This window comes from Thalassophryne amazonica, chromosome 13, assembly GCF_902500255.1.
Source record: "Thalassophryne amazonica chromosome 13, fThaAma1.1, whole genome shotgun sequence".
NCBI classification, from domain to species: domain Eukaryota; kingdom Metazoa; phylum Chordata; class Actinopteri; order Batrachoidiformes; family Batrachoididae; genus Thalassophryne; species Thalassophryne amazonica.
The window spans coordinates 51,564,049-51,589,797 of record NC_047115.1 but is presented as its reverse complement, the minus strand read 5'-3'; the positions used below and the strand labels follow the sequence as shown (position 1 = coordinate 51,589,797).

The window sequence follows — 25,749 nt, the reverse complement described above, 5'->3', positions numbered from 1 at the left end:
GACGAATGGAAGACGGCATTTAACACTCCGTTAGGTCACTTTGAGTACCTGGTCATGCCATTCGGCCTCACCAACGCCCCTGCGACGTTCCAAGCCTTGGTTAACGACGTCTTGCGGGACTTCCTGCACTGATCGTCTTCGTATATCTGGACGATATTCTCATCTTTTCTCCGGATCCTGAGACCCATGTCCAGCATGTACATCAGGTCCTGCAGCGGTTGTTAGAGAACCGACTGTTTGTGAAGGGCGAGAAGTGCGAGTTTCACCGCACTTCTTTGTCCTTCCTGGGGTTTATCATCTCCTCTAACTCCGTCGACCCTGATCCGGCCAAGGTTGCGGCGGTGAGAGATTGGCCCCAACCAACAAGCCGTAGGAAGCTGCAACAGTTCCTCGGCTTCGCTAATTCTATAGGAGGTTCATTAAGGGCTACAGTCAGGTAGTTAGCCCCCTGACAGCCCTGACCTCTCCAAAAGTCCCCTTCACCTGGTCGGATCGGTGCGAAGCCGCGTTCAAGGAGTTGAAACGACGGTTCTCTACTGCAACCAGTTTTTGGTGCAGCCCGACCCTAGCCGCCAGTTCATGGTTGAAGTGGACGCCTCTGACTCAGGGATAGGAAGCCGTGCTATCCCAGAGCGGAGAGACCGATAAGGTTCTTCACCCATGTGCCTACTTTTCTCGCAGGTTGACCCCGGCTGAACGGAACTATGACGTCGGCAATCGAGAACTCCTTGCGGTGAAAGAGGGCTCTTGAGGAGTGGAGACACCTGTTGGAGGGAGCGTCTGTGCCATTCGTGGTTTTCACTGACCATCGGAACCTGGAGTATATCTGGACCGCCAAGCGGCTGATCCCCAGGCAAGCCCGCTGGTCACTGTTCTTCGGGCGTTTTGACTTCCGGATCACCTATCGCCCCGGGACCAAGAACCAGAGGTCAGATGCCTTGTCCCGGTTACACGAAGAGGAGGTCAAAACTGCGCTGTCGGATCCACCGGAGCCCATCCTGCCTGAGTCCACTATCGTGGCCACCCTCACCTGGGACGTGGAGAAGATCGTCCGGGAGGCCCTGGCACGAAGCCCGGACCCGGGAACTGGACCAAAAGACAAACTATACGTCCCACCAGAGGCCAGGGCTGCAGTCCTAGACTTTAGCCTAAAATCTCTCGTGTGTCGCTGACAAAGTGAAATTGAAATTTCTCAACTACTCTTGAATTTTATGTTATGTAATTTTTTTTCATTTATTTATTTACTTATTTTACATTTGTTTTTCTTACTGGTGGTTAAAACATTGGCTTTGTGGGGCCACAAAAAAAGTTCTGTTGAACAAATCTATGTGAGTAAACACTTCACAGTTAAGAACCTGGCAGGTGTGGCATGTTCAGATGTTGATTAAACAGCCTGATTATTGCACAGATCTACACAATAAAAGGACACTTTAAATGTGTTTTATCACAAACACAAAGCCACACGTCACAATTTTGAAAGAGTGCACAGTTGGCATGCTGGCTGCAGAAATGTCAACGAGTTTTTGCCCATGAACTGAATGTTCTTGTCACTACCATCAGTCAGCTCCAGCATTGTTTCTCAGAATTTATTCCCACAATCCCAGAATACATTACCACACCAGCCCAGGATGATCACATCCAGCATCTTCATTTGAGTGATGGTCTAAGATCAGCCACCCAGAGAGGCTGTGCAACATTTGATTTGCACAGCAAAGGAGCTCTGCACATACTATCAGAAACGATCTACAGAAAGCTCATATCAATGCTCATCGTTCTCAGCGGGGTCTTTACTTGACTGCAGCTGATCGTTGTACAAGGTACAGGTATGTGATGCAACACTTTACCGGCTGCCATATTGGAGACATCCACTTCATAACAACAAAGGATGCTCAAGCATCACACCACAACAAATCAAATCAACTCGACCAGAAATCAGCAGGATGTCGAAGCTCAAGTGCTATTACTGTAATGTGGCAGGTAGCCAGCAAATCAATGAGGGTGATGGCAATGTGGAGAGACATTATTAATGTTTACCAGCTGTAGAGGGCACTAAGAAGTGTGCAGACGGATGTTGGGCATGGCTGCTGCTCTGAACCAGAACTTGAAAGGGGAAAAATTCGGCAAACATTGCAGATCTGTTCAGACCATTTTATCAACAGTAACTGAATTAGAAACAACTCATTATTCTTTTGTGTTTTTCTTTGCTGGAGTTGATTTAATTTACAACCCCAATTCCAATGAAGTTGGGATGTTGTGTGAAATGTAAATAAAAACAGAATACAATGATTTGCAATCCTCTTCAACCTATATTCAGTTGAATACACCACAAAGACAAGATAGTTAATGTTAAAACTGATAAACCTTATTGTTTTTGTGCAAATATTGCTGATTTTGAAATGGATGCCTGCAACACATTTTAAAAAAGCTGGGACAGTGGTAAGTTACCACTGTTAGATCATCTTTCCTTCTATAACACCAAATAAGCATTTGGGAACTGATTGTGAGCGTCATGATTGGGTATAAAAGGAGCATCCCCAAAAGGCTCAGCCGTTCACAAGCAAAGTGGAGATTCCATTGAGGATCACCACTTTGTGAACAACTGCGTGAAAAAAATAGTCCAACAGTTTAAGAACAATGTTTCTCAACGTTCAATTGCAAGGATTTAGGGATTCCATCATCTACAGTCCATAATATAATCAGAAGATTCAGAGAATCTTGAGAACTTTCTACACTAAGCGGCAAGGCCGAAAACCAACATTGAATGCCCGTGACCCTTCGATCCCTCAGGCGGCACTGGATTATAAACCGACATCATTGTGTAAAGGATCTTACCGCGTGGGCTCAGGAACACTTCAGAAAACCATTGTCAGTTAACACAGTTCGTCGTTACATCTACAAGTGCAAGTTAAAACTCTACCATGCAAAGCGAACGCCATACATCAACAAGATCCAGAAACACCACCAACTTCTCTGGGCCTGAGCTCATTTGAAATAAACAAATACAAAGTGGAAAAGTGTGCTGTGGTCTGATGATCCACGTTTCAAATTGTTTTGGGAAATCACGGACGTCATGGCCTCCAGACAAAAGAGGGAAAAGAACCATCCAGTTTGTTACCAGCACAAAGATCAAAAGTCAGCATCTGTGATGGTATGGGGGGTGTGTTAGTGCCCATGGCATGGGCAACTTACACATCTGTGATGGCACCATCAATGCTGAAAGGTACATCCAGGTTTTGGGTGCAATGATGCCATGCAAGCAATGTCTTTTTCAGGGATGTCCCTGCTTATTTCATCAAGACAATGCCAAGCCACATTCTGCATGTGTTACAAACAGCGTGGCTGTCGTAGTAAAAGAGTGCAGGTACTAGAGTGGCCTGCCTACAGTCCAGACCTGACGTCCATTGAAAATGTGGTGGCACATTATGAAGCACAAAATACGACAATGGAGACCCCGGACTGTTGAACACTAACATATTTGGGCACTGCATTGAGTTGGGCAACTGCATTGCCTTGCCCAACTCGTTAATCATGATGGAAAAGCAAGGGTCCGTGGTTCTTGATGCCGCTGTCTTGCCAATTTTCCGGTAGATCAGGGCAGCACATAAGCCAGAATGTACCAGCCCTGCTACCATAAGACAAATATGAATAAATCCTCTACGTCTTTCATAGAGAAAGGTGCAAAGCATGCCACATGCCACGACCTCCAGGAGTCGAGAACATAGCCCCAATGTTTCTGTGTAGGCTCTCAGTTGTCCAGGTGGTTTCCATAGTAGAGAAGCTTGAATCTTTGACTGGACTGGGTTGCTTGACCCGAGGACGTTTCGCTTCAAATCGCAGAAGCTTCCTCAGCTAAAATTCATGCTCTGGTGGTCTGACTTCTGTCTTGACGCTTGTAGAGAAGATAATCAGAAGTCACAAAAGCTGGCGTTTAAACCTAACCAGACCCCTCCTACCGAGAGGCAGACTGCTATAGGCTGGTGACTATACAATAGCTCTAATTCGCACCTAATTCAAACCATTTCTTCTCTCTGGCTAATATTTAACTTCCTTGTCCTTGTCAAACGTGTGGTTAGTGTCTTTAAGGTGGAGATGAACTGCAGACTGACCTCAGACCTCAGTCTGCAGAGAGAGGTCAAGGAGGCATTCTTTGTGAAACGTTTGAAACCCAGCCTTAACCGGGGAGGGGGTCTGAGATACGCTTTATCCCCTGTTTACAATGGGTACTCAGGTCAAAGCAGTTTCAGTCTTTTGTTCATGGTAATGAGTCATTCACGTCATCAGCAGAGTCGTCAAGGGAGCCATCAGGAGAGTGACAGCTGCCCTGTCATTAGGAGGGTGCTAACTAGAGCACAGTAGGTGCGAATTAGAGCTATTGTTTAGTCACCAGCCTATAGCAGTCTCGGTAGGAGGGGTCTGGTTAGGTTTAAAACTCCAGCTTTTGTGACTTCTTGATTATTCTTCTCTACAAGAGTCAAGACAGAAGTCGGACCACCAGAGCAAGAATTTTAGCTGAGGAAGCTTCTGCGATTTGAGCGAAACATCCTCACGTCAAGCAACCCAGTCCAGTCGAAGATTCAATCTTCTCTGCTAAACATAGCCCGCAGGATACATTCCATCTGGGCAGGTAGGATCCTCCGGTCCTAACCTTCTTGTAGAAAAGATGGTGTCAATAGCTTTCAGAGACCAGTTGATCATTCCATGATTAATCCAATAGTAGTCCAATAGATCCAGTATCCAATATAATCTGAGGAATTCACAGTCTGGTGAAGTAGGGACTTGAAGGTTAAAGCAGAGAGCAGAGATAAGGGAGAGTGGAGGAGATGCGACCACCCTCATCAGAGTCCCAAGCTGAAATGCTCGATGATCTTATCTGGCTAGAAACCACAAAATTTTCCTCATCCAACTGCTCCTCACTCCCGTGCCCAGCCACATACAAACTGACTGCATGCAACAAGGCTCCTGTAACGTTTTAAATCCTTGGCTGTGTATGGACTTGGTGAAAATACAAGATAGTTCACAATATCAGGACAGGCAATGGACAGACGGTCCTCATCAGCTGACCAACACAGTTTGTCATCATAGGAGTCTTTTCAGTTCAAACCTTTAACTTATCCAGAGATACCTTGCCTTTTCAGTTGGTTCTATGCCATCCTTATATGAAAAGAGTATTGGTGTTGTGAAAGTATAGTGACACGGACCCACAACAGGGGTGTAAATGACCAGACAATGAAAGAGTCGAATATAAACACTTTACTGTTGTGAATGAGCACAACACAGAGCAGATTATAGAATAAATACAAGTCATGGATAAAGGGGTCGTGTGGGCAGGCTCGACGATAGGGAGACGTCCGTCTGGAGAAGAACCGGAACCACACGATTTCCACCGCCACCGAACCCGAAGGATACTGAGCCGCCAGGTCCCGAGTCCCCCAGGTGACCACCGTCTCCGCGTGTCGGATCTGGTACTGCTGGCGAAGACAAGACAGTCAAGTGTGGGTGTGTGTACACCCCATAACAACTAAGGTGGGAATTCCACCTCCACCTCTAACACACACTCGTGCAGCATCTGTCTATTCACTTATCTGGATATGCAGGCTGAGAAGGTTACCTCCAAAGAAGTACGATATCTCGGCGATGAGGTGGAGATGACGTCTGGGTTTATGGAGTGAGATGATGAAGCATGAATGACTGACAGCTGTCAGGAAATAATGAGTGACAGCTGTCACTCCCCGTCTATGTCCGTGGCGGCAGCGCCCTCTCGGTGCCTGAAGCCCACACTTCAGGCAGGGCGCCCTCTGGTGGTGGGCCAGCAGTACCTCCTCTTCTGGCGGCCCACACAACAGACCCCCCCTCAATGGGCGCCTCCTGGCGCCCAACCAGGCTTATTGGGGTGTCGACGGTAGAAATCGGCCAGAGGGGCCGGATCCAGGATGAAGCTCCTCTTCACCCAGGAGCGTTCTTCGGGTCCATGCCCCTCCCAGTCCACCAGATATTGGAACCCCCGGCCCATTCGACGGACGTCCAGGAGCCGGCGCACTGTCCAAAGCCGGCTCCCCCCGTCAGTGATCCGGGCAGGAGGCGGCGCCGGACCGGGAGCACAGAGGGGTGAGGTGTGGTGCGGTTTGATTTGGAGAGTGGAACACCGGGTGGGCTAAGGACTAAGGGCTAAGGACCTTGAGGATGCAGAAGGGTCCGATGAACCTGTCCATCAGTTTTCGGTGACTGACCTGAAGCGGGATGTCCCTTGCGTTTGACAACCACACCTCCTGCCCGGGCTGGTATGCAGGGGCCAGGTGGACCGCCGGCAGTCTGCATGGGTCTTGGCCCTTGTCCGTGCCTTCAACAAGGCAGAACGGGCGGTGCGCCACACTCGCGGCACCTCCGAAGGTGGGCCCGGACCGAGGGCACACCGACCTCTCCTCCACCACGGGAAATAATGGGGGCTGGTACCCCCAAACACACCTCAAACTGGGAGAGGCTGGTAGCAGAAGACCCTGGCTGTTATGCGCATACTCGATCCAGGCCAGGTGGTTGCTCCAGGCCATCGGGTGCGCGGATGTCACACAGCAAGGGTCTGTTCCTACTCCTGGTTGCCCGCTCTGCCTGTCCATTCATCTGTGGATTGGTACCCGGACGAGAGGCTCACGGTGGCCCCCATTCCCTGCAGAACTCCTCCAGACGTGAGAGGAAAACTGGGGACCACGATCCGAGACTACGTCAGTAGGGATCCCATGCAGACGGACGACGTGGTGGACCAGGAGTCCGCTGTCTCCTGGGCCGTAGGGAGCTTCGGGAAGGCCACGAAGTGGCCGCCTTGGAGAATCGGTCCCTATCGTGAGGATGTGGTGTTTCCCTATGACGTGGGAGACCCGTGACAAAATCCAGGCCGATGTGGGACCAGGGGTGATGAGGCACAGGAAGGGGTTGGAGCAGACCTTGGGACTTCCTGTGGTCAGCCTTGCCCCTGGCACAGGTGGTGCAGGCCTGGATGTACTCCCGGACGTCGGCCTCCATAGACCGCCCACCAGAAGCGCTGCCGGACAACTGCCACGTCCTAGTCAGTTTTGGAAAATGGACTGCATTCCTACAGTGTTTTTATTTCCCCTCATCTGGTGCAGATGCTCAAAATGCTTTACAATGATGCCTCACATTTACCCATTCAGTGGAACGACACACCATTTGTGTTGCTGGGTGGGGGGTGGCACACTCACACGTCATTTGTGTTGCTTGTTAACGGCACACTAGCGGGGCACTTAGAAAATGTGGGGCCATTCGCACTGCCAGCTTGAAAGTGGTCTCCTGCTCTCTACTTTCATGCTGGCAGTGCGAATGGCCCCAACTTTTCTAAGTGCCGTGTGAGTGGTGTTGGATGTTCGTGGTGGCACCTGGACTCAGGCCGAGAGTGAGGTGAATGGCCACTCACCCGGCATTCGGCCACTGGTGTGAAGGGCTGTCTCAATCACACCATTCGGCCAGGATTCGACGTGGCCGATGATTTGTGCAACGATGTGTCCGACCTGCCTAAGACATGCCATGTGAATGTTGCGAGCATGATCAGATGGCAGTGTGACCTCATCTTGCTCGCTGTTCGAATGGGTTTCTGGCGTGTGCGACACATAAATGTAGAGTACATGTGCTGTTGCTGAATGGTTAGTGGCGCCTGCTGTAGAAGGCGGCTTCCGAATTTCATGAGTGCCATTCAAATACTGCTTTGTGCTCCATTTGGATTCAACTGCGTTATGTGTGAAAGGGTGGTAAATAAAGGCCACCTGTAGAAAACACAGCCACTGCTAATTTTTGAACAGCCCAATACTCCTTTTCTTCACTTTCCATAAAGTAAAACAAATATGATAAATTTTCTTCAGATTTTGATTTGGATAACGTGCAGTGTTCCTAATGTATGGACATAAAAGCTATTATAAGGATTTTGAGCTTTACTCACTTTTTTTTTTAAACACACTTGCTATTATTTTTGTGACGGTAGGACCTTGTGGCCAGGACGGCGGTGGGATCGAACCCCGGACGGCTCACACTAAAGACCATTCCTCTACCAGGTCAGCCAAAGGGGGAATTCCCTGTTAGCCAAGCTTGCGGGAACGTCTTTTCAATCAATCAGGACCCAGGACCTTCATCCTGCATACATTTTGAACACAAATGAAATTTCAGTTTTGTGCATAAACAGACTGCATTTCTCTCAGGTTTTGTTATCTAATGCAGATGCTCAAGTGCTTTATAATGAGGCTCACATTCACACTATACCACTCTCAGAGTGCTGCCATCTAAGATGTGCACCTGCACACCGGGAGCAAATGGGAGATGAAGGGCCTTGTTCAAGGGCACCTGAGTGAGTTTCCTGAGTGAGAATCAAACAGAGGATAATTTGGTCAACAGCCCTTTCTAACCTCCAGGCTCAGATCTCTCATAATCATACAGACAAACAGATGTTTATTTACACTGGTATACGCATTTTCACTCATTTATTTCACTTGTATACACATGTAGTACGTTCACATCGTGTTCTCCTTCACACATACATACGTTTCCACACTTGCACGCACATTTTCACTCATACGTCTTTTGCTAAAACGTATGTTTTCCTTTGCATACTCATTTTGACTCGTACACGTTGGCATTTTCATTTCACTCTCACCTACTGATCACTGTCATATTCACAATTTTCACTAAAACGGAAGTTTTCACTTGTCTATTCATTTTGACTCACAACACACACACACACACATTCTCATTTTCACCCTCACATACACATATTTTCACTAAAACATGTCTTCACTTGCATAGAGTGCATCCGGAAAGTATCACAGCGCTTCACTTTTCCACATTTTGTTACATTAGAGCCTTATTCCAAAATGGATGACATTCATTTTTTTCCCTCAAAAACACAGCCTTTCCCCTGAAGCTCAAAATTGAGTTCAGGTGCATCCTGTTTCCACTGATAATCCTTGAGATTTTCTACAGGTTAATTAGAGTCCACCTGGGGTAAATTTAGTTTATTGGGCATGATTTGGAAAGACACACACCTGTCTACATATAAGGTCCCACAGCTGACAGTGTATGTCAGAGCACAAACCAAGCATGAGTCAAAGGAATTCTCTTGTCTCAAGGCTCAAATCTGGGGGAGGATATAGAAACATTTCTGCTGCTTTGAAGGTCCCAATGAGCACAGTGGCCTCCATCATCTGTAAATGGAATAAGTTCGGATCAACCAGGACTCTTCCGAGAGCTGACCGCCCACCTAAACTGAGCGATCAGGGGAGAAAGGCCTTAGTCAGGGAGGTGACCACGAACCCGATGGTTACTCTGTCAGAGCCCCAGCATTACTCTATGGACAGAGTTGTACCTTCCTGAAGGACAACCATCTCTGCAGCAATCCACCAATCAGGTCTGTATGGTAGAGTGGCCAGACGGAAGCCACTCCTTAGTAAAAGACACATGGCAGCCCACCTGGAGTTTGCCAAAAGGTACTTGAAGGACTCTCAGACCATGAGATACAAAATTCTTTGGTCTGATGAGACAAAGATTGAACTCTTGGTTGTGAATCTCAAGCATCATGTTTGGAGCAAACTAGGCACCATCTCTACAGTGAAACATGGTGGTGGCAGCATCATGCTGTGGGGATGTTTTTCAGCAGCAGAAACTGGGAGACTAGTCAGGTTTGAGGGAAAGATGAATGCAGTAATGTACAGAGACATCCTGGATGAAAACCTGCTCCAGAGCGCTCTTGACCTCAGACTGGGGTGGTTAATCTTTTAGCAGGATAATGATCCTAAGCACACAGCCAAGATATCAAAGAAGTGGCTTCAGGACAACTATGTGAATGTGCTCGAGTGGCCCAGCCAGAGCCCAGACCTGAATCCAATTGAACATCTCTGGAGAGATCTGAAAATGTGTGCACACCAACGCTCCCCATCCAACTTGATGGAGCTTGAGTTGTGCTGCAAAGAGGAATGGGCAAAACTGCCAAATGATAGGTGCACCAAGCTTGTGGCATCATATTCAAGAAGACTTGAGGCTGTAATTGCTGCAAAGGTGCATCAAGAAAGTATTGAGAAAAGGGTTTGAATACTTCTTAGTTGTTTATTGTAATAAAATGCAAACATTTCAAAAAAGCTTTTTTCATGTTGTCATTATGGGGTGTTGTGAGTAGAAGTTTGAGGGGGAAAAAAAAAAGTTTTACTCCATTTTGGAATAAGACTAACATAATAAAATGTGGAAAAAGTGAAGCACTGTTCCGGATGTACTGTACATATTTTCACTCACTCAGATACATTTATATTTACTCTCACATACACATATTGCTTATATATTTTCACTCATTTATTTTCCATTCTCACATACATATATTTTCCCTAAAACAGATACATATTCACATGCAGTTTCACTTGTCCACGTGTTCTCCCTCACACATATATGTAATTTGTTACACACGTAATGGAAAATATGTCACGTACAAATCTAAATGAATTCAGTCTGTGTTCATTTTGTCTTATGAACGTGTGATTCTTCCACTGAAACAGAGCTTCTGATCACATCATGTAATATTTACAAGCTGCGATCAATTCATTAGTTTATGTTTTGTTGTCTGCCAACAGAAACAAAATACTTGAATTAATTCAGACTCGCAGGAACTGTTTTGTTTTTAAACAAAGGAAAAAAAGTTCTTATTCAGAGTAAAGGTCCAAAAACACGCAATTTTAAGACGCCTGGGGCGTCTGTGCACTTCTTCCACTTTGTCCAAATCTTTACAGAACAATACCTTGCTATGACTTCACATAATTAGTGGATTAAAGAAACAGTTTACTATTGTTTGTGGCCATAACAGCCAGATGTTAATATTCATGTGTGAGTGAGCCAGCATTTTCACTGCCTTTCTACTTTAGGTAATAATAATAAAAAAACAAACAACAACAACAACAAAAAACAAGTGATAGGCTCAGTGATGAGAGCACCGATCTTCTGTGCAGAAGGGTACTGTCCCAGCTAGGACTGGAACCTGATGCGTCCCTCCTGCCCACTCAACAGCCAAAGGGGTACCTGACTAATAGTTGGAGAAGGTATAAAGCGGGTGGAAAGGAAGTGGTTACCCTACCTTGTCACGCCGTGGCCCCACACACGGACAACTCTAACTAGCACATCCCCAACACTCAGTAATGGAGCACAGGACTCAACCTTTGCCTTCTACTTCACTTTAAATGCATTGAGATTGTCCCCAAATATGTGTTACTTTTTTTTTTAAAAGAAATTCCACCTTGTAAAATGCTGTCACTATATTGTTTATGACGAAGAAAAACCCAAACGCGCTCATGTCTGCAGGGCTATAGCGTTGGCTGGGACCAATCTGACACACTGTAAAACACATTCATCATACATGTCTAATCCCTCCCATGTTAATCAAATGATTACTCCATAGCAGGAGAATTTAGAGTTGAGTTCTAATTGCTATGGTTAGGTTTCTGTTGGCTCAGGCGCTGCAAACGCTGCATGCCTACCTTCACAAGTGTTATGCAGGTTATGGGTTAAAGACTATGGTAGGTCTTTGAAACATCAACAATTAAGCTGTTAGGACTTGGTGAATGTGAACAATTCTACCACAAAACAAGACGGGACACCTTTTGTATTTCATGTGAGTGCTGTTCAGATTTAATGACACGTCAGCAAAGCGACTGCTGTGTGATCTATTCTTCACGGGAAGGTTATCATTAAATGTGGAGATGAAAGTCGTGTTAGGCTGAGGGGAGGATTTCTTAAAAACAGTGACGTAGCCGTCGTGTCACACTTAGTTTAGAAAACAATCGTGAGCCACGCCAATCTGGATTTTTCACGTAAATGTAGTAGTTTTAGTATATGACTAGGGAGCACTAGAAGGTTGGATTACAAGTCTGGGCAAAAGTAAGGCCTCCTGATAAGTTATAACATGAACCAAATGCTCAAAAACAAGATTCAATATTTTGACACGGTTGAAGCACAACATGCAAGTGTAAATGCTACTGAAAAAAATTAACTTTTCAAATATGTGAAACAATAATAACAAACAATAACAAATCATTCCATTTTGAAATGCTCAAATGTTGGTGCTTCAAAAAGTGACTCAATATTGAAAATGATTGAAACTAAAATTGTGACATCTGTTGGACAGTCAGAATTTCTTCATTCAGAAAATGATGTACTGTTACAAAACTTGTAGTCCATGGGCTCGAAGCCAATTTTGACCTAATTAGTAACACATAAGGGGAATAAACAACCTATAATCCAGCCTCTGACTTTAACCACTTTTTCAAAATCAAATCATCATTCCACCATGTTTGGCTGAAACCGGATCAAATCTATGAGTTATGTTGTTCACACACAAACTAAAACTGTTGTTTCAGGTAGACTTAACAACTGCTTCAGAAAACAACTCATTTAAAAGTGCTCAAGACTCCAAATGTGGCAACCCATAAACACTGGGAATTCCTTGCTTCAGGGGATGATTCAATTTTGAAAAGGTTGAAAAATTAAATGAAACATCACTTTCAGAATGTGAACTGTTTTGAAACAGCAAATGAAACTGTTGCGTCAAAAACAGATTCACTGTTTTGAAACACTTGAAATAGTGATTGAACAATTGCTTCAAAGTCATTGCATGTTTCCTAATGCTCAACACTATGATGGTGACACCTTGTGGTCAATGAGACCTCCCACCCAACAGGACTTCTTGGCTCCACCCCCTTACATATGACAATGTTTTGAATCTCAGCATTTGGAGGATACTGCATAATGAGCATGAATGAGAACGAGAAGGGGATTTAATGTACAACAGATTGTCTCAGCATATATCTGACAACTTGAAGAAGACAAATTATTAAAGGCTCAGCAAGAATTTTAAACTATATACTGAAAAAATAAAGCTTTTCACATTTACATTTCTCCTGTTAAAATCAGAAATAAGTGTTTCATTACATCACAATCCTTACAAACATAAAAAAGCAGCTGCCAAAGATTTGGCCCGAGCTGTGAGACGTCGCTGGTTCTCTCCACCACGTGGATGCTTAGTTTTGACACTAAAGTGAAGGTGTCCAAGGTCATTCTAGCTGTCAATCTCAAAGTCTGTCTCATCATAGAGGTCAGGCCAAGAGGAATACTTTCGCCGTGAGAACTTCAGACACAGCAAGTCTCCCACCTCATTCAGATGGTGCAGCACCTGACCAGAAAAACAAAGAAAAAAGAAGACATTTGAACTGATTTAGGTGAGTGAAAAGAGCTTGAAGTCTTTGAGGAGAATTTCAAACCGGCACATCTGTGATGGTGATGTGTGTGTATATACCTGGTCCAACAGTTCTCGCGAGTGTGCCGCGGACAGGCAGAAGCGAGCTCGGGCCTCTGTGATCGGCGTTGCTGGAAAGCCAACGACTACCACACCAATTTTCCTTGCTAGCATTTCTCGAGCAAAAGCCCTAGTCAGCAGCAAAGAGAGATGCAACAGATGTTACATGTTCACTTACACGCTAGACACACATCAGTTGATTATACTCCAAGATATACAATTCTGTTTGGAGTGGGACCAAATGAAGTCCCAGAAGTCCCAGTCAATTTTACTCAACAAAATGTACTTTGTTTGGATTCTTTTCACCAGAGTTAAGGAGCTCTCACACCTGGCTGAGTTTTGCATGATTTTGTGCAATAATGGGCAGAGTTACAATTCAGTGCACTTTGGCTGATTTTCCCAAGCAGCTTGTACCTGGCATCATTTGGCACAGAGTTTTTCTTAGCAGACACAAACCTTCAGTAGAGTCGTTTCTCTTCTCTGTGGACTTCCAGCCACCTTGGCATTTGTTCAGAATGGCTTGTTGCAACTTGATGTACACCCTATTCTCAACTCTTGATATCTAGGGGTAATTATTTCCATGTCTGCTGTGAAAGCTGGATGTCGAGTTGCGTCGACCTGCACCAGACCGCCAAGAGCTGACTGCAGAAAATTTTGAACATGTTCAAAACTGGCACCAAACTTGGTGAGGTGTGAGAACTTCTTGATAAAGCCTTGTATATGCACGGTTCTCCTTTAATAATCTGAGTTACTGGGACACTGTACACATATGCATGAGCCTGCTTGCCACTCCCATCTTTAGCCATGAATGGATGTAGACACAGCCTTAAATCATTTTCATATAAAACCTTTCTGCATTCATTTTTTTGCAGATACAGACTGAAGGCATCCCATTCTCACATGGTGGTATTAATCAGTTTTTTTTTTTTTTTTACTCAATGTCATCAGCAGTTAGTCAACCTTGATTCGACTTTCATGACTTAAGGGTCAACTTAAAAAAGAAAATCTGAGGTTGTGCAGCCCAGAGAACACATTCTTACAGCACACTGTTATCAAAAATGACTCAAATATTTTGAATCGTCCTGTTAGAAAGCAAATGAACTAAAACAAGCTGTGTAATAGTTAAGCCCACATGACTGAAGACTCTGAAGAATTCTAAGATTTGGCATCTCTGCCTGCTACTAAATGATTGATGAGTCCAAATAGCAATTTATCTTCATTCTGAAGTGATTTGAACAGTTTGCACAATTCAGAGTATTCAATTACAATATCACCACTGTAACTATCAATCAATCAATCAATTTTTTTTTTATATAGCGCCAAATCACAACAAACAGTTGCCCCAAGGCGCTTTATATTGTAAGGCAAGGCCATACAATAATGATGTAAAACCCCAACGGTCAAAACGACCCCCTGTGAGCAAGCACTTGGCTACAGTGGGAAGGAAAAACTCCCTTTTAACAGGAAGAAACCTCCAGCAGAACCAGGCTCAGGGAGGGAGTCTTCTGCTGGGACTGGTTGGGGCTGAGGGAGAGAACCAGGAAAAAGACATGCTGTGGAGGGGAGCAGAGATCGATCACTAATGGTTAAATGCAGAGTGGTGCATACAGAGCAAAAAGAGAAAGAAACAGTGCATCATGGGAACCCCCCAGCAGTCTACGTCTATAGCAGCATAACTAAGGGATGGTTCAGGGTCACCTGATCCAGCCCTAACTATAAGCTTTAGCAAAAAGGAAAGTTTTAAGCCTAATCTTAAAAGTAGAGAGGGTGTCTGTCTCCCTGATCTGAATTGGGAGCTGGTTCCACAGGAGAGGAGCCTGAAAGCTGAAGGCTCTGCCTCCCATTCTACTCTTACAAACCCTAGGAACTACAAGTAAGCCTGCAGTCTGAGAGCGAAGCGCTCTATTGGGGTGATATGGTACTACGAGGTCCCTAAGATAAGATGGGACCTGATTATTCAAACCTTATAAGTAAGAAGAAGAATTTTAAATTCTATTCTAGAATTAACAGGAAGCCAATGAAGAGAGGCCAATATGGGTGAGATATGCTCTCTCCTTCTAGTCCCCGTCAGCACTCTAGCTGCAGCATTTTGAATTAACTGAAGGCTTTTTAGGGAACTTTTAGGACAACCTGATAATAATGAATTACAATAGTCCAGCCTAGAGGAAATAAATGCATGAATTAGTTTTTCAGCATCACTCTGAGACAAGACCTTTCTGATTTTAGAGATATTGCGTAAATGCAAAAAAGCAGTCCTACATATTTGTTTAATATGCGCTTTGAATGACATATCCTGATCAAAAATGACTCCAAGATTTCTCACAGTATTACTAGAGGTCAGGGTAATGCCATCCAGAGTAAGGATCTGGTTAGACACCATGTTTCTAAGATTTGTGGGGCCAAGTACAATAACTTCAGTTTTATCTGAGTTTAAAAGCAGGAAATTAGAGGTCATCCATGTCTTTATGTCTGTAAGACAATCCTGCAGTTTAGCTAATTGGTGTGTGTCGTCTGGCTTCATGGATAGATAAAGCTGGGTATCATCTGCGTAACAATGAAAATTTAAGCAATACCGTCTAATAATACTGCCTAAGGGAAGCATATATAAAGTGAATAAAATTGGTCCTAGCACAGAACCTTGTGGAACTCCATAATTAACTTTAGTCTGTGAAGAAGATTCCCCATTTACATGAACAAATTGTAATCTATTAGACAAATATGATTCTATGGGACTGTTAGTTTCACTCCAACACGAGGCTTCGTCTGGCAGCGGTGGCTCAGTGGTTAACACTGTTGCCTCATGGCAAAGAGGTCGTGGGATCTCTTTCTGCCTGGGGCCTTTCTTTGTGGAGTTTGCATGTTCTCCCCATGTTTGAGTGGGTTAACTTGAGGTCCTTTGGCTTCCTCAAATCCAAAAACATGCATGTTAGGTGAACTGAAAACTTTAAATTGACAGTAGGTGTGTTTGTGTGTCTATATGTGGCCCTGTGACATACTGGCATCCTGTCCAGGCTGTACCCCACCTCTCGCCCTATGACTGCTGGGATAGGCTCCAGCCCTCCATGACCCTTAACTGGAGCAAGCGGGTATAGAAAATGTATGGATGAATGAGCCTTTGTGATGTAACAAACTCCAGTCCCAATTTCTCCAATCAGAATCCTATAACTCCTTCAGAGTCATCACAGGTGTGTTGGTGGCTTCCCTCACTGGTCTTTCTCTTATAATCACTCAGTTTTTGAGAATTGCCTACTTCAGACAGATTTACTGTTAATAATTGATGGCTGCAAAATGATGATTTACTTTAAATTCAAAGGGTTGCGTATATTTTATGTCTTTTTTTTTATTTCTTTCGATGAAGCCATTTTGATTGTTGCTGAAAAAGTCTGGACATTTTGTTAAATATTCTGATGACAAATTTGGTTGTTTCATGCATTTCTGAAGATTGAGAGGTGCCAATAACTGTGACCAGGACAGTCTTATGATGGTGTGTACTGTACTTACACCACTTTCCCTGGCATGTAGAGGAGGATTGGAACCACAGGGGAGTCATCGTTGCCATAAATGATGAAGCCCATCTCCTTCAGCCTGGCTCTGAAGTACCTGGTGTTGTCTGCCAGTTGGTGGATCCGTCTAATCCCTGCAGTTACAGAGAGATGCATGTAAAATGGGGACGTAAAACAGTGATGCTTCTGCTATCCCCAGCAGGACGGGGAAAATCGTCATCTGTTGTTACCAGCTAATGTGCAGCGAGGGCTTTGCATCATCCTGAGTCCTTCACCTCCGTCTGGGCCGTACCAGCCTCAACTGTGAACTTACTCATGATTACTGCTCAGCTGCAGCAGCAGATGTTTCAGTTTTGTCTGCCTGACGGCAGTGTGCACTCATTCACATGTTGCCAGAATGTGCACTCGCAAATTCACTGCGATGGATTTCCCACAAAAGAGCGACTCTGGCCCACCACTGGAGCGTAGCCATGACCGAAATGGAATACACATATGCTCAACAATTACATCCTGTTCAGATAAATATGTATTAGAAAACAAATCACATGCAGCAGAGATGGGGGGGGCACCACAAAGCCCCTAGATTCCTTAATGATGTGAATCACTGGGGAGCCGGGTTGCGTTATGAATCAAGCAGAATTTGGCTTGGCTCGGCGTTGGAACACGGCTCTGTTTCCTTCTGATTACCTGGGAACAGATTGGCAGTTCTCTCAAAGAGGTGCAAGAGAGCAGTTAAATCCCTTTATCTAAGCAGACAGAGAAAAAAGGAAGAAGGAAGGGAAATATAATGTACGGCAATGTTCCAAACCCCCCCCCCCCCCCCCCCCCCAAAAAAAACATTTTGGAAATTGTTCCTTTGTGATAAGACAGGGAGATGTGAACATCAAAAACATGCCAAGTGCATGAATCACAGCAGTAGGAGAAAACATGTAGCCATGCACCTAACAGTCCAAAATAGGGGGAGTGAAACTTAACAAAGAGATAAACAGGAAAGAAAACAGGAAAATGTATTTACACATTGCTCATTTCCTTGATAGTGATTTGATATTTTCAGTGAGTGTTTTGTGTGTTCATTCCCATCTGTAAGACAGGTCAAACGGATTTCTGCACCACGGCATTTTCTCTGGGCTACGTCAGGTAAGAAGCATGTTGGGTCAGAGCCAGATGAAGTTACAGATCTGTACAAAGAAAAAACGTTTACCTCAAACAATCTACATCAGGCTGTAGTCTGGAGTCACACAGACATCACAGCACTCCTGTGGATGTGTTCTGTGTCTGCGTGTGAATCCACACCTCATCCTATTCTGAAAATGCCCCGGGAGTTGTGGCAGTTTAACTGTGACCTATGACCTTGTTGTGAATGTCCGGAGGCAGCCACTGACTGCTGTCAGCTTGTGTGTTTCTGGTGACTTTAAACACAGACACTGCAATGTGTTTTGTAAATCTGCTACTTCCTACCAAAGGTGCAGCTCGAGGGTGGATATCGGATTCGTCGTCCCCCACAACCCCCATCCCCTAAACAAATGTTCAAAATGCCAGTTAAAAACAACTGATTACATTTTGAAATTCTGAAAACAATAAATGAATCGAACCCAATAACTTGAGCTGCCTTGCCTCACCCTCCTCAGAATCTACCCAAATGCTTCCTGCACATTGGGAGAGAGCTATTAAAGAATCAAATTCCCAGCTCTCTCATCTGCCCCAATTGTTACATCAATGTCGCTGCCCGCTGTTACCCCCACCTGCAGGCTCTGACAGGGAATGACAGGCTCCAGCCCCCCGTGACCATTAACTGGACTAAGCAGTTGAAGATTGTGTGAGTGAGTGATTTCCACATTCTCCTAATAATAAATGAAACAACTGCTTGAGAAAGTGTTTCAAAATGATCAGAATGCTCAATAAACCAATGCTTTAGAAAATGATTCAATGTTTCAAAAATGCTTGAAACACTGGTGGCATATTTTATGCAGCAGAGATTCCTTGGTTCAGAAAATGTTTAAATCTTTTGAATTGCTTAAAAAGTAAATGTAAGAATGCAAACAAAAATGTTTCTGAAAGACTAAATTAAACAATTACTTCTGAAGATTTAACATTTCCAAATGCTAAAACAATAAATGAGGATCTTGCTTCAGTAAATGATTTATCGTCTCAAATGGATCAAAATGCTACATAAAGCAAGTGGTTTAGAAAATGATTTGTTTTGTGTTGCTCAAAACACTTAATGAAACAACTGTTTCACAAAATTATCCACTGGCAAGTCCCAGTTCAGCAGCTGCATGCTTGTAAGGCTGCATTCATCAGCTGCTTACATCATAAGTGGCACAACTAAGCGGTGTCATTTCAAGGGCTGGTTGTAAAGCACCCAACGTGGAGTCTTTTTCCCCAACAATCCCATGAGTCACTGCGCTATCCCCCCCACCCACCCAAGACAAACGGTTGGTAAATTAAAAAAAAATCAATAAAACAAAAGTACATTTATAGTCTTCCCATGCACAATCACAAATAAGTCATATTTATAAGTATAAAGACGTACTGAAAAAATAATTATTAAAATAGGTTACATCCACTACGCTAGCTTGGTTTCCCCGCCCCGCTAGGGGCGTAATGATGCAATAATGATGTAATGACGCAACAGTAAAACGCTCTGTGGGCTAGACTTTGTAATTTCAGAGCAGTTTGTTTGAGCCTCTGTTGCGTCTCAGCACTGAAGCTTGAAGACTGTTTTGGGACACAATCCTTAGAAGGGTGCAGACCCAAAATTGGGAAACATCCACTGTTTGAAAGTGCTTGTAACATGGTGGTGACGCAGTGGACAGTGGAGCTTCCTTGATCTGGAAAATGATTCACTCTTGTGTATTGCTGGATAACTGCTTCAAGAGTCAAAATCTGTTTCAAATCACTTGTAACATTAGTGAAGTAATTGCTTTAGCAAATGATTCACTACGTAAAATGGCTAAAAAACAGGGCCTGATTTACTAAGATTCCAGATTAACGAGTGTAAAATTGAGTGGGAAATCCCTTTTTTTTGTGTTTTGGGGTGGAGACATTTTTGTGAATAAATGTGAAGTTAACAGTGGGCAGTAATGTGACACTGACAGCAGTACATGAATGAGGATTGTGTGTGTGTGTGTGTTAATGGTTGTAAGTGCAAAATAAAATTAAACCAGCCACCTACGTTAGGTTACTGGAGGATATACATCGAATACACATATTTAACTACATTCACTTAACAGTATGTGCTTCGTTACCTGAGGTCCCGGACTGCATGTTCACACGCTGACAGTTAAAAAGGTTACTTATTCCTCCATCCACAGTATTGAAGGAAACTGGCGAATAGCTATGTTACATTCTGCTGGCACTACACATCGTGCCTATTTGAGCTCTGTGCACACAGTAACGCACACAGCAGAACCCACAGACATACCTGCACAGCTCGGAGTCGGAGGCACAGGTAACTGCGCACTTTGTGCTAGCAGAATGCACACCTCTGTTTGCTCTGTGTGCACAGCTGTCTGTGTTTATTTGTGTGACACATCAATGACTGTAATTATCATAAGCTGCGCCGAAATGGAGAGTGGTCTACCTTTTACATATGGAGGTATTTATTCTTAAAGAAATAAACACAAGAGGAACATTAACCTCTTTACAAGGAGGCAGCAGTCTCTGTGCTGCTGGAACAGCGGTCTGTGACAGTCAGCTGACGTCAGTCACCCAATACATATGTAATCAAAACATACCAAATTTTCTTCTGACCTTGATAAATCATGTTCAACCCTCATCAATTTGCATGTTGCCTCCCAGAATTTTGCACACTCGGGTGGACAAACCCTAAATTGCATGATGCAATACTAGGTGCAATTTGTTAATAAATCAGCATGCACGTGAATTTGTGAGTACAATGGCATTTGCAAACATTTTTACACATCCAAACCTTTAGTAAGTCAGGCCCTAAATGAACGAATAGAAAAAGATTCACTGTTACAAATAATAGACATGTACTGAACAGTGGAGTGACATCCCCCGCACCCCCACCACCAAAAGAAAGTAATTCCTGTTTACACCCTTGTTTCCTCCTATGTACTAACCCCATTACTACAACCACAAAGTACACTGGACAGGCATGTTTGTGGTTGTTCTTGTAATGACTTCCTAATCAGTGAAGCAGAAATTTTTCTGGAGGTCCAAACCTCCTCACAACACACATGAACATTTCCTCCATGCTAGGGTCACGTGTGCACCAGGACTGCCGCCCCCCTTTCCCAGCACTACAGACCTCTGTAATTACTCCCACATTTTGTGACCAAGCAGCTGTTTGTCTTTTGTGCAGGTCTGGTCTCACCCATAATGTTAACACCAGCGCTGTCCTCTGGATTTACTTTGCTTTTGTTTCCATAAAATAAATCATATAAAGGTGTAAAAGGTTTTTATAAGGCAAACACAATATTTGTCCCTGTTAAGACTCGGGACTGTGGATGCAGATATTCACCTTCTGTGCTTCCTTCTACTCCCATGATGCACTTCATTGCACGCATGATCTGCTCGGCGACGGGCGGGGACATAGCCGTGGCGTACACTGCACTGTGTGAATGAGAACGCAAGTAGTCCACCAGCTCCTGCAAAACAGAGCAATGACTCGGTGTAACACAAACACTGTGTACTACCTGATACTTATTTTGGTGGTACATGGAGATAATCTGACCGCATACACAAGCCTCAACATACTTTCACATCATACATTTTCAGACTGCCATGTAGCTGTGTGTGAGAGAGAACGGCCCTACACATCTCCTTTGCCACCACCAGAGAGTGCTCATGCACCACCTTCACCTGAGAATCAATTAAAAAATAGCTCAGGTTGCACCTCTGTCACCACGACTATCTCCGTATTGTGACTGCAGACCGTAAAATAGCACTGGATCTTTTCCTGGACTGCGGGCGGAGCGAGCCAGCACACTCATTTGAGAATAACTGAAAGCTGAAACGAACCACAGTGAAGACAGTCACGCTCATTATTCCAAAATGTCAGCAACAGATTAATTCTGCTCGCGGTTGTCAAGAGACAAGCAGGATTGCAAGAAACTGATTTGGTCAGGGGTCTCTGGAGCACGTGCTCATAAGTGTTCTGAGGTTGGAGCAGGTCTGGGGCTGTAATGGGCTGCCGCTCGGTGGCCATGTGGCGGACAGCGGGTGCCAGGTGATGACACAGAGCCGGAGATGCTGTCTGACCACCATTTCCACTCTGCACCATCTGTCCCTACTGGGCGGCTGCTGTGGTTTTCTCACACATGAGGGGAAGGGATTGTAGAGGGAAATGGTCAAACATAGGATAAGAATGCTAAAAAAAAACCCTGACATCTGTTTCCATTTAAGGCTGGGGATTTTCACCACTTTAGGGCCTTGTAGGATTTTGGTGTGACCAAGATAAAACTGGTTAAGAGAACGTGTCCGAAATCCCTCTCAAGTCTGCGGGTGGGACACCGAGTGACAACTTGCGAGTGTTTTTCTTCTGTCATGTGGTAAGACAGACCCACAATGCAACAGAGGCTGGGCCAGACGGACACACACACACACACACAAATGGACACATTTAATAAGTTAATTTCAATGCCAGCGCAGGTTTTTATGGAGAACAGTTCATGAATAAAGCCCCTCTGAGCAAGGTTGACTCAGATTATAAAAAGCCCAGAGTTCTGTTCATTGGGTATTTATTTTGGTTCACTCATAAAATAGTTATAACATGACTGTTTTCCAGAACATATGTGCGCAGACTTTTGTCGGTCAACCAGAATCCACTTAATGTAGGATTTGAGGATTTCACCACAACAACAAATACGTCAAATCCAAATGCTCGCTGGCTCTTTTCCTGCCCGGTTCCTTCAGGAGTTTACTGCAGCCAGCTGTCAGAGGAGGCACTGTGTTCATACTTCAAACATTATCGTGCTTGTTAAAGGCCATCCTGTTAAATCTGGAGCGCAGTTCCGATGCCTGCCACAAGAAGGGGCTGGCTGTCTGCCAGCTTCACCTTCTTATTATGGCAGAGCAGGGCTGAGCCGACATAAAGCACAGACAGGAAGGGTCGCTCGCTGAATGCCTAATTCAAACAACATGGCCATTTCCTCTGTTGCTTTCTAATCAGCTGTGGTTATGTACTAAAGTGTACTTTTTAATGGAGTAAAAAGGAATTACAAAGGGCCAGAGTCACAGCCTGGGGAACATTTGTTAGACATATGAGTGCTACGAGAGACACGGGTGTGAAGACCGAGAACCATGTGACTTTAAAAAACAGCCCTGGCTTAAACAGCATTTGAAAAGTATTTTCCAATTTCAATTTAATTTCATTTATAGAGCACCAAATCACAACACAGTTGCCTCAAGGCGCTTCACACAAGTAAGGTCTAACCTTACTAACCCCCACAGTAACAGTGGTAAGGGAAAAACTCCCTCTGAGGAAGAAACCTCAAGCAGACCAGACTCAAAGGGGTGACCCTCTGCTTGGGCCATGCTACAGACATAAATTACAGAACAATTCACAAAACAAATATACAGGAAATGCTGTTGGTGCACAGGACAGGAGGGTCGCCAGCACAAAAGCAGAATCAGGCATCAGAAAGACAAGAAATACAGTATAATTTGTCAGCATTAAGCCACAAGAAAAACAAAAGAAACACTAAGGTGATTGCCGGCGCTAGCCCTAAGCTTCACTAAAAGACCCAGAATTTAGGTAAAGTTGAGGCCGCGGCACGCTCCGTTTACTAATAAAACAATTAAAAGAGTAAAAAGCGTAAAACAAAACTATACCAGTAATTATTGTGGTTTGTTTTAACCTACTTTGGCAACAAATGGGTTCTGAATTATTGTAGACCCTCACTCTGCTGATCATCTGCAGACTTCTGTTGAGATATTTTGACCTATTTGTATTTTCAATGCCACATTTGTACTCATCATCTCTGCCCAGCATGTTACGTTTTCTGTGCTGTTTGTCTGTTAGCAGGATTATAGAAACGTTACTGAACTAATATTCTTGACACTTGGCGCAAGGCTGGGGTATAGGCCCTTTAATCCCACACAAGACACAACCAGTACTCGGTGGTGTCTGGAATCATCGGGAGGAGATCGAGTTTTTTGTAACTCCTTCTACCTCCCGCGTGATTTTGGGCTTCCCATGGATATTGAAACACAATCCCCGGATTGATTGGCCGTCTGGGGTAGTGGTTCAGTGGAGCGAAACCTGCCATCGGTGTGTTTAGGATCCTCGGTTCCTCCCGGTTTACATGCTAGAGGAGGTCAAAGTCCCTCCCAATCTGACAGCAGTGCCGGTTGAGTACCACGATCTTGCTGACGTCTTCAGCAAGATCTGGCACTCACCCTTCCCCCGCACCGTCCGTACGATTGTGCCATTGATTTGGTTCCAGGCGTTGAGTTCCCGTCCAGCAGGCTGTACAACCTCTCACGACCTGAGCGCGAATCAATGGAGACCTACATCCGGGACTCATTAGCTGCCGGGCTGATCCGGAGCTCCACCTCCCTGATGGGTGCAGGTTTCTTTTTTGTGGGCAAGAAAGATGGCGGACTCCGTCCATGCATTGATTACAGGGGGCTGAATGAGATCACGGTTCGCAACCGATACCCGTTGCCGTTGTTGGATTCTGTGTTCACCCCCCTGCATGGAGCCAAAATCTTTACTAAGCTGGATCTTAGGAATGCGTATCACCTGGTTCAGATCCGGAAGGGAGACGAATGGAAGACGGCATTTAACACTCCGTTAGGTCACTTTGAGTACCTGGTCATGCCATTCGGCCTCACCAACGCCCCTGCGACGTTCCAAGCCTTGGTTAACGACGTCTTGCGGGACTTCCTGCACTGATTCGTCTTCGTATATCTGGACGATATTCTCATCTTTTCTCCGGATCCTGAGACCCATGTCCAGCATGTACATCAGGTCCTGCAGCGGTTGTTAGAGAACCGACTGTTTGTGAAGGGCGAGAAGTGCGAGTTTCACCGCACTTCTTTGTCCTTCCTGGGGTTTATCATCTCCTCTAACTCCGTCGCCCCTGATCCGGCCAAGGTTGCGGCGGTGAGAGATTGGCCCCAACCAACAAGCCGTAGGAAGCTGCAACAGTTCCTCGGCTTCGCTAATTTCTATAGGAGGTTCATTAAGGGCTACAGTCAGGTAGTTAGCCCCCTGACAGCCCTGACCTCTCCAAAAGTCCCCTTCACCTGGTCGGATCGGTGCGAAGCCGCGTTCAAGGAGTTGAAACGACGGTTCTCTACTGCACCAGTTTTGGTGCAGCCCGACCCTAGCCGCCAGTTCATGGTTGAAGTGGACGCCTCTGACTCAGGGATAGGAGCCGTGCTATCCCAGAGCGGAGAGACCGATAAGGTTCTTCACCCATGTGCCTACTTTTCTCGCAGGTTGACCCCGGCTGAACGGAACTATGACTCGGCAATCGAGAACTCCTTGCGGTGAAAGAGGCTCTTGAGGAGTGGAGACACCTGTTGGAGGGAGCGTCTGTGCCATTCGTGGTTTTCACTGACCATCGGAACCTGGATATCTGGACCGCCAAGCGGCTGATCCCCAGGCAAGCCCGCTGGTCACTGTTCTTCGGCGTTTTGACTTCCGGATCACCTATCGCCCCGGGACCAAGAACCAGAGGTCAGATGCCTTGTCCCGGTTACACGAAGAGGAGGTCAAAACTGCGCTGTCGGATCCACCGGAGCCATCCTGCCTGAGTCCACTATCGTGGCCACCCTCACCTGGGACGTGGAGAAGATCGTCCGGAGGCCCTGGCACGAAGCCCGGACCCGGGAACTGGACCAAAAGACAAACTATACGTCCCACCAGAGGCCAGGGCTGCAGTCCTAGACTTTAGCCTAACTCTCGTGTGTCTGACAAAGTGAAATTGAAATTTCTCAACTACTCTTGAA

The 25,749-nt window shown here is 45.0% G+C and overlaps 1 protein-coding gene across 1 annotated transcript in view; it reads right to left on the bottom strand.

The window, feature by feature from the left end:
- Positions 1 to 12,785: 12,785 nt before the first annotated feature.
- The window catches only part of sptlc3 (serine palmitoyltransferase, long chain base subunit 3), an 88,662-nt gene continuing 75,698 nt past the window's right edge, over positions 12,786 to 25,749 (bottom strand). Inside the window, exons 13-14 of the mRNA XM_034184248.1 lie at positions 13,322 to 13,451; positions 12,786 to 13,198 (exon numbers count right to left, since the gene is read on the bottom strand). Of these exons, the coding sequence (XP_034040139.1) occupies positions 13,085 to 13,198; positions 13,322 to 13,451 (244 nt within the window). The 3' untranslated portion in view covers positions 12,786 to 13,084. The remainder of the gene's footprint in view (positions 13,199 to 13,321; positions 13,452 to 25,749) is intronic.